This window comes from Homalodisca vitripennis, chromosome 5 (assembly GCF_021130785.1).
Source record: "Homalodisca vitripennis isolate AUS2020 chromosome 5, UT_GWSS_2.1, whole genome shotgun sequence".
Lineage (NCBI taxonomy): Eukaryota > Metazoa > Arthropoda > Insecta > Hemiptera > Cicadellidae > Homalodisca > Homalodisca vitripennis.
In genome coordinates this window covers 61,387,063-61,401,205 of record NC_060211.1, presented here as the reverse complement: position 1 = coordinate 61,401,205, position 14,143 = coordinate 61,387,063, and the positions used below count along the sequence as shown (strand labels likewise).

Here is a 14,143-nt window from a genome sequence, read left to right as displayed (position 1 = left end):
TATACTTAACAGCTCCTTGTAAAGCTGTTAGTGAGTTAGTAGATAGTTCTTCCGTAGAGTCATTTTTAACAAGGAGTGTAGTGTCATCTGCATACATTATACAGTCAGTACTATAGTTTTCAATAAAAGCTGGGAAGTCATTGGTGAATAGTATAAAAAGTATGGGGCCGAGCACGGATCCTTGAGGGACTCCTCTTGTTAGTGGTTTTTGAGTTGATATATATGAGCTAGTAAGGCCAGATTTGGTATCCTGGACCTCCACAACTTGAGATCTTCCTTATAAGTAGCTTATGAACCACATGTTCTCTTTACCTCTTATACCAAGAGTTTTGAGCTTTTCGGAAATAAGATCGTGTCCCAGGCAGTCGAAGGCCTTGCTGTAGTCAATGAAAAGAGCTGTTACATACTTTTCTTCATCAATACTGTCAATAATTGATTCAACCAGGCTTATGATTGCAGAAATTGTAGATTTGCCCTTTTGAAATCCATGCTGGTTATCTGCTATTAAATTATGGTGTTTAAGGTAAACCATCAGCCTGTTCAGCACAAGTTTCTCTATAACTTTTGAGAAAGTCGATATCAGTGAGATGGGCCTATAGTTTTGGGGCTCTGATTTTAGTCCTTTTTTGTGCTTTGCATAGACTTTAGAAACTTTGAGCTTTGTAGGGAAGTGGCCTTGGGCAAAAGACTTGTTGACTATGGCTGCGAGAGGATGGGAGATTTCTTGCGCACAGTATTTAACAATTTTTGAAGAGTATTCATCTAAACCACTGGATGATTTATTTTTAAGATTCTGAATTACCTTTTGTACTTCTATCCAGGTTGTAGGTGTTAGTTTAAATGATTGTATCGGAGGAGTGTGTAGGAGATTCTGGTCCTCATCTATTCTGTCAGTTGGTAGTAAATTATTTTGTTCTATTGTGATATCTGCTATTTGGGTGAAATAGGTGTTGAGGTTTTCAGCTACTTCCTCTGGGTCATCTATAGTTATATTGTTAATGTTAAGCTTAGGGCATGTTTGACTAGTCTTATTGCTAAGTCTCTCACTATTTATAACACTCCATAGTGCTTTTGTTGTGTTGTCAGAGTTTTGTATGTATTGAAGGTTAACTTGTTGACGCAGCAATTTTAGCTTTTGGTCATAAAATTTCTTTCTATTCACCATTTCTTCTTTGTCTCTAGTGTTTCCTGTTGTTTCATAAATATTAAGAGCTCGTATATATGAGGCTTTCATCTCTGCACACTCTGAGTCGTAGTAATGTGATGGCTTACTGCCAACTCTGGTTTTGCTTTTCCTCTTTGGACAGGCGATGTCTAGGGCAATGCTGAGTATCTCGTTGAAGTTGTTGTATACGATTGAAGTACGATACACCTCTAATTCCAAATGGGGTGAGCTTTTTTTAGCAAAATACTGCGATTGACCATATCGAAGTCCTTGGTCAAATCGAAATAACTTGATTACAGATTGTAGTGTGGTAGATTGTGATTGTGAAGTGAAGACTTGAATAAGCCAAAAGCCACAGGCATAATGGTAATATCCAATAATTGAATAGAAGTCATTCAGTAAGCTTCATATTGGCAACCCTGACAGTTATGTCCTACTTGCCATGACACGGCTGATGTAATCTTGCTTTGTAAGATTATGAAGTTACACGTAATCCTCAGATCTCCTGTCTAAATTAGACTTCAAAGTCTCATCAACACTAAATTTCGCAATCTACTAAGTGGCAAGCATCACTCCACAAACTTTGAGTTAATAGTCCATTAGTGATATTTGTCCACCTGGGAAACCAGCTTGCCTCTGATTGTGATAGCTTCCAACACATCAGAAGATGAGCCCTTGAAGTCTTTTGAGACTAGTATTGATGAATCTATAGCTTTTAACTTATTTAAAGTATTATCTATTAGTATTGTTCACTGTTATCTTTTACTATTTATCTATACTGTTATATGTTATTCTTACAATTTATTTTGTTTATCATATTGTTAGTAATATTATTTATGATTGATTGTTATAATACCCTCTACTATTTTCTATCTGCTGTTTCATTGTAATTCCTATTATTCATTGATTATTATTGTTACTTTAATTGTTTATTGTTAATGGACTATACCCCAACATGTGTTGTGTACCTACTGTATACCTTGTAACTTATTAGCCATTGTAATATGCAAGTTTGGTTTTAGGACAAGTACTCATTGTTCTTAATGTATTATTTTAATATTATATATTAAAGCTTCTTAATGTAATACTTAATTTATTAATAATATTCTTAATAAGTTAGCAATCAAGTAGTGGATTTATCATTCTTGGATAGGGGGATTGTTTATTCTTTATATTTCATAACTGAAAATGTGATACTATGCTGCTTGTAAGGACTCGTTATATTGCTCTTGCTACTGCTTTTGTTGATTAAATATTTTTAGCTTTAGATACTTACTGTATCTTATGAGTTTGTATTTGCTATGAGTTTCAGAGCTTAAGAAAAACAGACATGAAAAGTTTTGAAAAAGATCAAGACTTTGATGTATTTTGTGTTGATCTTGAAAAAATATTACTACTCACTAGATTGCTAACAAAGTTTATTATAAAAGGCAACTTTGTGTATACAATCATGGGACCCATAGTGGAAAAGATAATAATGGTTATTGCTATGTTTGGATGGAAGGAGAGGCTTACCGAAGATCTCAAGATGTTAGAAAATGTTTAATTAGACATTTTAAAGAAAATTTTCGCTCAGCCAAAAGAATTGTTTTATGGTCTGATAGCTGTGGTGGGCAAAATCGCATTCCAAAACAATTTTTGAAAGCCATCCAAATTTTTGAAAAAATAACTCTGTGATTCATAGTTTTTTGCTCAATGATACTGATTTCAGCAATATTTAATGTGCGTTGAAGTGCCAACAGAGAATGAACAGATTACAAAACTATCTACATGTTATGAAGACCTGCAGGAAAAAGAATCCTCTCCCTGTTTATAGGATGCAGAAAGAACAGTTTAAAGGAACAGATCACATAACAAAGATCATTGTCAAACAGGAAGAAAGCTATAAACAAAGATAAAGTAGACATAAGAGAAAAGGTTACAAGCCCTTAAGATTTTTCATGAAAACTGAACGATGTTCATCATCCGAAACTGATGACATTAATCAACACCTTAAAGCAATGTGTGGTAAAGCAATATCCATACCTAAATTGAATGATATCAAGCCACTGATCAGCCTAATACCCAATGATTGCAGGTCATTCATTTTACAGAGGCTTCTTCAGCACTAATGAAGCTGAGGATGACATTGGGTTTCAATGGTAATTTGGATTTTGATATGAAATACCTTGAAACTGAAAAGGAAACCCTCTTCTTTAATTTCTTGGATATTTCCTATACGATTTGAGGACAGAGAAGTTAATAAATTAGATTATTTTTTGTGAAGTTCATTACTGGATACTGTTCTATTATAAAAATGTAGCCTACCAATGTTTTATTGTAAAAAGTATGATTTTAAAGTAATTAAAAAAGCTAGGAAATTGAATAGAAGAACATGTTTTAATTTTCTGAAAAGTTGTTGAGATTTTCATTTTCTGCTTGGTATCCTTGGTGGAAGTAGGTGGGTTTTAATGGAAAAGACATTTCATGTAAAAACTGATGATGCCTTAACCAGCGAAAGCGCTATTTTTAATAAATTTATTGTGGAAGTATCTAAGAAATGTCTTTTCCATTAAGTTGTTGAGAGTATAATTTTAATTATTTCTCATAGTATTTCTTAGTGGATACTATAAAACTAGAAGAGCGCTGAATTCTATTAATATTTTATTATAAAAAGTCATTAAAAAAAAATAAATATTTGGTTATAACACTTTTACTTTTATAATTGGTGCTTTATTGTGTGTCTGCCCAAGTGTAGATAAAATTTCTGGTAAAGTGCTATAATAATTTTTGTATTTAATAACTTTCTTGTTTTTAAGATAATAAAAATAAATTGAGTTTTTAGTTATGCATTACTAGATTAGTAGACTTGATAATGTAACAAGAGGTGTTAGGTCTTGTGTTGCGTAATCTAAACTATTACTTTTCCTAAAAAAGAATCGCTAAACCAAATGATTAAATATCTTTTCTGTTTTATTTCTGTAACATGTTTACATTCCATTAAAAATGGAACTACTGGTTAAAAGAATAATTTTTGTTTATAGTTAATTATTTATTCAGTTTTGACAATTTTCAACAGAGCGAAAACTTTGAGGGCAATTAATTATCTCAAAAGTATTTTGTGGTGCTTAAGTCTAGTAATACAGATCACCGTCCACTGTACATTGCACTGAACTGAATGTATTCTTCTTGCCATTTATTACAAAAATGACTTAAGTTATAAAAGTTTTTGTAAATCGTAAAATAACAATAATTTGTTCTCAAAAGACTGTCAAACATGAAATATTTAATATAATTATTAATTAAACATATTCCCGAGAAAAGGCCCTTAACCCTAGCTTGACTGGGAGGTACGGAAAATTCCCAGACTTGCCTGTGTTTATAACAAGGAAAGGACAGTTAGTTACGTCATCGACAACGCCAGCAGTGAAGCCCCACGATCAGTTTAGTTCAAGGAAATAGATAACATTCATTTCCACTAGTCGTGCCGGTAGCTAGCATAATAGTCGTTTAGTCACGAGCTCCTCGTGGCCCACCTGGATGGGGTGATCATACACCTCGGAGAGGAAGAGTGGGGCAGAGCCGATCTGTACAGACAAATCCCGAACATGCGGCTGTTCAGAGTCAAGCAGTTCCGACAAACACCGAACATGCGGCAGATAGCGACCTCAGTTCGGAACGGTTCTGATTTCTATTACGAATTAACGAGTCGTTTTATATCCGAACATATCTGCAAGACATAGAAATTATACAGAACGTATACTACATTAATGTTTATCGAATTAATTATATTAATATTGAACTTTCTATAATAACTCCAAAGACACTTTACAAAATGCGAGATGGCACACAACGAATCAAGTGTCATAATTTAATCATATTTTCATATAGGCTTAAAACGACGTTAAATATATATTTTTGTTTTATTGGAAAGTTATTAAAATCAATAGGACAAAAACAACATAGAGTCCTTAATTGGTAGTAAATAAATTAATAATTACGCTACAAAAGCTGTAATAAATAGTTATCACAGTAGGTGTGTTAAGAACTAGAAACTAAGTGGATTAAAAAAGAAACTTGTGAGCAAATGTTCAACAAAAACATAATTATAGAAAAATGACAAAATCGATCACAACTACATGACTTAGTACCAAATATAATGTTACAAAACAATTTTATTGGTTTACATTTTAAAATACAAAAGATTCAATTAAAAACTCAATTGAATAGTTGTTTTTGTATTTAGTCCATGAAGATCATCATTTAACCACTAAGCTAAGAATACGGGTCTCGAATATTTTGAGAAGTTTAAATGTTTGCATGCATGAATGATTACAATCAAATTTGAGTGAATAAGCAAATTAAAAAAGTACAATTAGCTTAAGAATTCATTTGTAAAAAACAAATTTCTAAATTTTGCGAGTAGGGCTCTTTTTAACCTCCCGGATGTTTAATCCACCCTCGAATTTGTTCTACCTACGCCACTGTATGTAACGAGATTACTTTTGTTACATTAGACTTCCTTAAGTCCTGTTGGGTCTTCCGGTACTCCATTGCATTGGTTTATTTGTATGTAGACAAAATTAATTGCCTGTCATTAATTACGTTGTAAAATCAAGGTTTAATGAAATCAATTTAATTGTGCTGCATCCTATAACATTCAGCTTGAAAGAGTAATTGAAATATATGTATGCTGTACCAAATTACTGAAAGGTGTTTAACTCAGAGTATAAGTTGAAAATAGAGTGATACATTTTAATAGGTTTGCTAGGTACTGAACTAAATTAAATCCAGAAGAGTTAGGAGCGAGAACGCATGGGACTGCTCATTCCGCTATTCCAATACACGGGCTATCTGTAGCTGGCAGGAGGGGCCCCTCCATCCCCACTCTTTCTCTACGAGGTGTATGATCACTCCATCCAGGTGGCCCACAAGGAGCTCGTTCATTACGTCAGGCTTATAGCTAGTTGGCCAGAAGGGCCAGATGCAGACGACATGAGGTTAGCTTCACTCGGTAATCAGTAGCCCAGCTTAACCTTGATTGATAAGGATAAAGGACAGTATAGTGTAGCATATTCTTAATTTGTTACCTACAATACAGTGATTTGGAACAGTGCAACTGATTTTGTACGTGAATAACTCAACATTTTGTTATAGGTGTTACATATTGGTAATATGTTATATATAATAAGTGATATTAAACAATAGGTAGGTGTAATGTATTTAGATATGAAGATTTTATATGATAGTGGTGATGCAGGACTCACTGTTGTTATGTATGTTAATGAAATTGTTGTTGTTGGTAAAACAATTGTTATAATAAATACAACATGAATTAAATTAATCCAACTTTCTAACTGAGCAAGGAAAGCATAGTTTTGTTAATGTTTTCTTTAGGTAACCCTAATTTGATAGTGTTTCACTCACAAAGTAATATTAATTTTTAACAAAATTGTAGATTTTTAGTTCTTTAGTAGGACTACAATAACCTTTATGGACGTAATGATAATGTTGATAATCCCTGGTATGGCAGTTACCAATCATTAGGTCTCAGTGGCTGATCCAGGTGTGATAGGGGCTTAGCCCTCAGGTAGACTTTTAAAAAAGACGTTTCTATGAAAGAATTATTCATGAATTATAACCATAAAATTAACTTATCTTAATAAGTTAAAATCGAGTATGAGTTTCTACTTCTAAACATTTTATGTTTTGTTGTATCGAAATGCAAAGTTTTATGTTACTACTCGTATAAGGACAATGGTAAGCAAAGTGGCCACTCTCGAAAATCAGTACTAAATCTGCCTTTATTAGGTGCTAGTGCTTTTGTAGCTTGACATGTGCTTTTTATAATATTATGTTTAAGGTCCGTATTATGTAATTTTCCAAATCACTAACCAATCCTAGATGCTATTTTATTTTTGTACTATTAGGACTGTTTTACTGAACTAAAGTTATGACTTTATGAAGTTTCTTCAAAAGATCTACGTAAATTAAGTTTATGTTTTATTCAAAGATAAAGACAGGGCACAGTTTCTTATTTTATATTTTTATTTGTAATTTAGTACTATTTGAAGGCCGCTATTTTCGGAAGGATTTTTCTTACTGGGGACCAAAAAACTACATTACAAAAAAGAATAGACTTGCTTTAACTTACTGTGCAAATTACATGTCATTATGGCTATCGGTTTCTTGTTTTCTACCTCCCAAAAGGAAGAGAATCACGAGAAGTAGGCCACTATGTCCCTATGTACTATTTGTTATTAGGCTATATAAGTCATATTGGACGGTCTAGGACGTGATCTGAGGTTGGAAAAGTATCGATCAGAAATGCCCCTGGCCATTAGTACGAGCTTAAGTGGCCCCGTACTTCTGGTAAAACAAGAAAACCATCCATCTCCATTTTTGGATAATTCAAATTTTTTGTAATCCACCCCAAAACGGTTTTTGAAAAATCAAAAATACGTCCCATTCAATCTTTTTTAAAATCAATGCAACAGTTATGTGTGAAATTATCTCCCTTTGCCAGTCAATGTTTTACTTGTAATTTGGTAAATACTTCCTAACTTACACATGGAAAATATTTTTGTTAAATTTTTAATAATTTTCAGATTCATTTTTTTTTAATCAAAGTTTAGTAAGTAATTTTTATGTTGACAATATAACTAGTTTATGTTTGGAATTAGCACTGCAGGACCACATCTTTTCAACATTTACCTTTTCAATAATTCTAGAAATGTGTGAATTCAATTACATAGACAGGCTAGATTCTGAAAAGTGGACAGTCTGTACTGGAAGAAGTTCGAACGAAAATGTTGCTGAATTGATGTAAGATATTTTTAGTTTTTGGGTGGATTATAAAAATTGAAATGTACAAAATATTGTAATGTGATATATAAAATTAAGAAGCATTTCAAATGGTAAAGAATGCCAAATTTGAATTCTTTAGCTTTAATACTTTTTTAGCTACGTTGTTAAGAACATATTAATATGACCAAAACTGGCTTTTAGTGCGTTTTTAAAAGCCTGTTAATCAAAAACCAAAATAAAAAGTAAAATTGTGCATTTCAATTAGTCTTGGAAAGTACAACTTCCATACAAAAAAAAAAAAAACCAAAATCTGAGAGGTCAAAGTCAAAAATTATTTTTTCATAGATTGATTTGAAATGGAATGATACTTCTTGATTCGAGAGAAAGAGTTGCAACTTTAACCGCTCCACTTTTTTCCTCATCGAAAAAAGTACTTAGGCTACATGATCCACTTTTAAAATGTTGCACCAATTTGTAATCGTTTGAATGGAAAATTATTGTCTGCAGAATGATTTAGAACTATTTTCAAATTAAAGTTAATCAGAAGGGCTAGTAGTGAATTTATCATTTGGTACCGGTACAGTAGAAATTCAGAAGTAATTTTGTATCCAACAATTATTTAATTCCAGATAACGATCAATGGCATAGTGGGAGACTGAGGTTAGGTTATGAGTCTTGTCAGTCATCTGAATTCTGACATGAATGTCTTGATTCAAAGCTATCTTTTGTTTTCAATTCATGTCTTCCTTGGTGCTTTAATCAGTAGACTATCATCAACTCGCAATGGCACGCCCAAATACCATTACTAACAGTTACCCATGGCTTCGTAAACTTACATGCGGCAGCGCATATCGTAAGTGAATGATCACAGAACATGTTTAATAAAACATTAAATCATTTACATTTATCTGATTTTTCTTTGCAGTGTGAATAATTGTTATAAATCTATGGGCATGTGGATTTTAATAAAGCAGTGTCTAAACAACTGAAATGTAGGCTTTGGTCATCTTACAATTCAGCTACATCTAAGCAGATTAACCCTTCGACTGCCCTTAATATTTTCCTTAAACGCCAAGCCGGTTTTCCTAGTGTTGCAAGCTTTTTTTCCAAAATCTCTAAAAAATAGTTTTTTTACTGCAAACCTAACTGTACTCGGCATAATTTTTTTCACAATGAACAGTATAATACAATAATAATAAGTAGCTATGGCAAATATATTAATTTGTGGAGATGCACATAAGAGAATAAATAGAAAGTAACACATCTGGTAATACAGATTCCCATTGAGACATTTTAAGTACATTTCAGGTCAGATTTATTGCTGTCCTTATTATCCCATTGTGTCATTCTACTTGACCATTACATTAAGAGTTGTTAGGGTCTGTGAGATGTTAGAACTGATGATCTCTTCTCTTGAAACATGGAAGTCAGAATGTACATAGCTTGGTGTGCCGAACAGAGTGAAGAGTTGGGTTAGACAAATTATGTTACTGTTGCAGATGTCTTATTTTGCACATAGAAAAGCAAAGTGAAACCAAAAATATTTATTAGTGCACCACCTGCTTATTGTCCTTACCAGGACAGTAGATGATATCACATTTGAAACATGATAGTTATAATCTCCACCTCATTATTGTATCTTTTTTTATTTTTCCATTGTGATTAGTATCAAACATGAAGCTATTAGATTGTAGATTGGTTACAACTGTAAAGAATCGTCCTGTCAAAAGCTGTGTCCATTTACTTAAAGCTTCCACCATACAATAGCATACACCTCTTTCTCCACATTGGAATGCCACATTGTTTTCAATATATTAAGATTTTATAATGGGATTTAAATCTATATATATAAAAATGAAACTGTTCGTGTGTAACAGCATCACTCACAAACGGCTGGACGGATTCGCCTAATTTTTTTTAAAATTTGTTCGTCTTGATCTGTAGAAGGTTATAGGATACTTTTTATCCCTTTCCCGATTCAGGATTCCGCCCCACTGGTTACAGAAATACCCGTAAGAAATGCATTGCAGCAAACATATGTTATTAAGTGAAAGAGTCTTTTCAAATTTTTAATCAGCTGTTCTTTGTAAACATATATAATGCGACAAAAAATATATTTATATATAAATTTCTTTACACTTATAGTTTTAAAGCATAGAGTAAGCTTAAGAGAAACGACAAATTTTGTTTAAACTGTTTCTGCAATCATAATATATAAAAATGAATGTTTGTGTGTTTGTCCTTTATAGACTCAGAAACTATTGGACCGATCACTATGAAAATTTGTATTTTTCTATGTAGAAGGTTTATACGCAATGCCCATTCATGTAACTAACCACCAGGCTGTACTGCAAGATATAAAAGTTATCAAAGCGCCTGCACATTATAAACTGCAATTACAACACAGTAGTTACGTATATTAAAATATCCAAACACTATTTGAAGGCAAAGAAATATACGGGCAAAGCTTAAGAGACGCGTGCGAAGCCGCGGGAAACAGCTAGTCTATTATATAAAAATGAAACTGTTCGTGTGTAAAAGCATCACTCACAAACGGCTGGACGGATTCGCCTAATTTTTTTTAAAATTTGTTCGTCTTGATCTGTAGAAGGTTATAGGATACTTTTTATCCCTTTCCCGATTCAGGATTCCGCCCCACTGGTTACAGAAATACCCGTAAGAAATGCATTGCAGCAAACATATGTTATTAAGTGAAAGAGTCTTTTCAAATTTTTAATCAGCTGTTCTTTGTAAACATATATAATGCGACAAAAAATATATTTATATATAATTTAATTACTACACTTATAGTTTTAAAGCATAGAGTAAGCTTAAGAGAAACGACAAATTTTGTTTAAACTGTTTCTGCAATCACTGTTAAACATAGACTTTACTATCCAGATAATACAATTCAAATTTGACGTAAAAATTCACCTTTAACTGCAATATTTATTTAATATAAACCATGCTCATGCTTGATCAGAAGAGCAATGCAGATATCATAATTACTATCTTACGTTGGCTACAAATATAAAGAATGTTATAAAATCAACCTTAGTTGTTTTTTTTTGACAGAAGTATCAGGAATGTGGTACATACCTTCATAATGCGCCCAAGAAGCTCACGAAGGAACGACTATCAATTATCTCAGCAATGTTTAGAATGTGATAGAAAATGAATAAGTGAATATAGTGTACTGTTTTCAACGGGAAATTGCGTGCGAAGCCGCGGGAAACTTATTGAAATGCGCAGCGAAGCGCGCCGGGTCCGCTAGTTTGTTATATTGTTGTCGGTATGACAATATGAAATCAACCAATTCAATGAATTTCTTTTGATCACCAACTGACTTAATATTGATAGAATATCTGATGATTTACATTGTCAAATATCTTTGATAAGTCCATGAATATTTCTATGACTGTTTCATTATTGTCAACTAAGTTAAAGAAAGATTCAATAAAGTTTACTGAGGCAGTGATAGTCGATTTACTTTTCATTTAAATCAGAGTTTAATATATTATTAGTTACTAAATATGATTATAGTCTGTTGTAAACAATTTTCTTTTACAATTACTGGAATCAAAGAAACTGGTCAATAATTATTTTCCACTTTAGGATCATTTTTTTTTATGTATTGGGATTTTGAAATTTTAAGTATTTCTGGAAATTTACCATTCACGAAAGAGGAGTTAATTAAATGAACCAGTATTGGGCAGAATTGTGTTTTGTCATGTTTAATTATTATAGTAACAGGTATTTCATGAAAACTATGAGTATTGTTATCAAAGGATTCAATCACCTCTTGAACTTCCTTTAGGTGGTTGGAACCAAATGAAAAGTTGTATTATAACTACAGTTATTCTCCAACACAGAATAGCTAACATTGGTGCTTGATAAATTATTGAAGAGCTTTAGTTGTCTTATTTCCGGTTTCTAATTTTGTTATTTTCCAGGTAGTAGCAATGTCACTATATTTTTAAATTTTTTCATAAAAACATTCCTTTTAGTTTTTAATAGATTTTCCTTGTATAGTTTATTCTTTTCTCTGATGTATTTTAATAATACCCAGTTATTTGTTGCTCTTGTAAATGTATTAGCTGTTGTTTTTCAGATTTTAGTTGCTCATTTACCCAATGTTTATATTTATTGTCTACTTTGAAGCTTTTATAAGAAAAAGACCAGTCAAAGCAATATTTGAATATTCTGTTAAAACATTATATTTGTCTCCACAATCAGCATTATATGCTTCCTACTAAGTTTTTCTCTGATAACAGCTTTTGAAAAAGGTCTACATTTTTCTTAGAGAAGTTCCTGCGTGTTTCAAGAATAAAATTATCTGCCTGAGATGAAAAGGTTTACATTTAATAGCTCCAATAACTTCCCATCATGATCTGATAACATGGTAATGACACCACTTACTTTGTTTGTTCTCTTGTGAATTGGTAAATAGAGAAGTGCTATTCAAAAAAAAATGTAGAACCAGTATAACCAGAATATAACCAGTATATACCAGTATATATATATATTCTGGTTTGGTGCTGGTATCCAAAGCAGAAGTAGAACCATAACTCCTGTTGGGAAGTCAACTAAATAAAGTGTAGTTGTAGCTTTTTAAACATTTTTAAATTTTAAATGTTCGTTACTATCTTTTAGAATATTAATGTTTACATCTCATGCTAAAACTACCTTGGATACTCTTTCACATGCACGTCTAATTAAAATGCTAAGTCTATCCAAACAAAGATTTACATCAAATATAGGAGCTCGGTATAATCCTATTATAATAAATGTTACATTATATACGATAAACAGAGGAGTTCCTAACTCAAACACCTCCTTACACAGCTGACTTACTTCATTCATTACTAAAGGTTTTACTTGCAAATTTTAGAGCTCAGAATAATAACTCCCCCTTCAAAATAAGTGTTCTGGTTCCTACATAACATTACTTGACATAAAAAATGATAGTTTTTCATCGGTTTTTATTACAAATATGATTTACAGTGCAAAACAAATATATTCTAGTTTTCGATCTTAGATCATCATTAGTGTAATAATATTTGCAGAGTGCTATCTCATAGACACTGATAATATATAAAAATAAATATCATACATATATTGGTTATCTGTACATATAAATATTGATATTAACAACAGTACACAGATCTTTCACCTGTCTTTAACAAATTAGAGGTCATGCCTCCTTCCTGGACTCGACAAGTCGTATGAAGGCAATTTCCTCACATTTACATACTTCTTTTATGTTCTTTCAATAGCAAATCTTCTCACTGGTTAGGTTCACTGTGTCTCAGAATATACTACTTTAAATTATGTGTAAATAAAACTATTTTAATAAAAACAATATTATAAGTACTCTAAATTTGTGTAAAATTTACACTATGTGGATGGTCATGCGTTAGACAATTTCTAACCTTATAAATAAAAAGGATTTTGGTTCTTCTAAATAAAATTTGCCTTATAGTAAAAGAGTGACATAGAAAATTAACTTGAATTGATTCTAAGTGACTGATAGTATTTATAAATATTAAATGTTTACATCAGAGAATATTGCTCATTTGGATGTATGGGACAGCAAAATTTTCATAAATTTTTAAAACAAAGTGAAAACAACTAAAAGATGTTAATATCTTGTAAAGAAATATTTGAGAAGAGATGACGAGTTCCCAAGCTGGTGATATTGTTAATTATAATGATACTACAAAAATTTGAAAATTGCAGCAAATTGCCATGGGTGCAACACCTTGTATGTTAAAGTAATGAAACATTCATGTAGTTGTTAAAATATATTGGCTACTACAATGAAAGTTCAAATTTAATTCTTATCCTATTGAATGTTAAAATCGTTATAGTGTTGATTTTTTGTACCTTGTTTGTATCTTTTTTTTAATGTTCTCTGGTCAATATCAGCAATTTTTTTATTCAAAAAGAAAATTGACATGCTTTTATTAGTTATTGCTCTGAAATATATTTAAATTATTTTGTTGGGAGCAACGTTGGCCTTGGCTGCTGCTTGGATGGGTGATCGCTGAGGGATCCTGTCCTTGCAAGCAGTCCGCTTGCCCGGCCATTGGTGGTGGTTCGGAAGTCACCTTTAAGCCGTTGGTCCTCAGGTTAAGTGTTAGAGAGAGCTTCTTAGCCCTAACTTCGCCTGGTAAAATAAGACCTTTACTT

At 32.1% G+C, this 14,143-nt stretch overlaps 1 protein-coding gene across 1 annotated transcript in view; it reads left to right on the top strand.

Moving 5' to 3' along the window:
- Positions 1-14,143, top strand: part of LOC124363491 (farnesol dehydrogenase-like) — a 52,601-nt gene that overhangs the window by 19,218 nt on the left and 19,240 nt on the right. Inside the window, exon 6 of the mRNA XM_046818739.1 lies at positions 6,068-6,144. Within this exon, the coding sequence (XP_046674695.1) occupies positions 6,068-6,144 (77 nt within the window). The remainder of the gene's footprint in view (positions 1-6,067; positions 6,145-14,143) is intronic.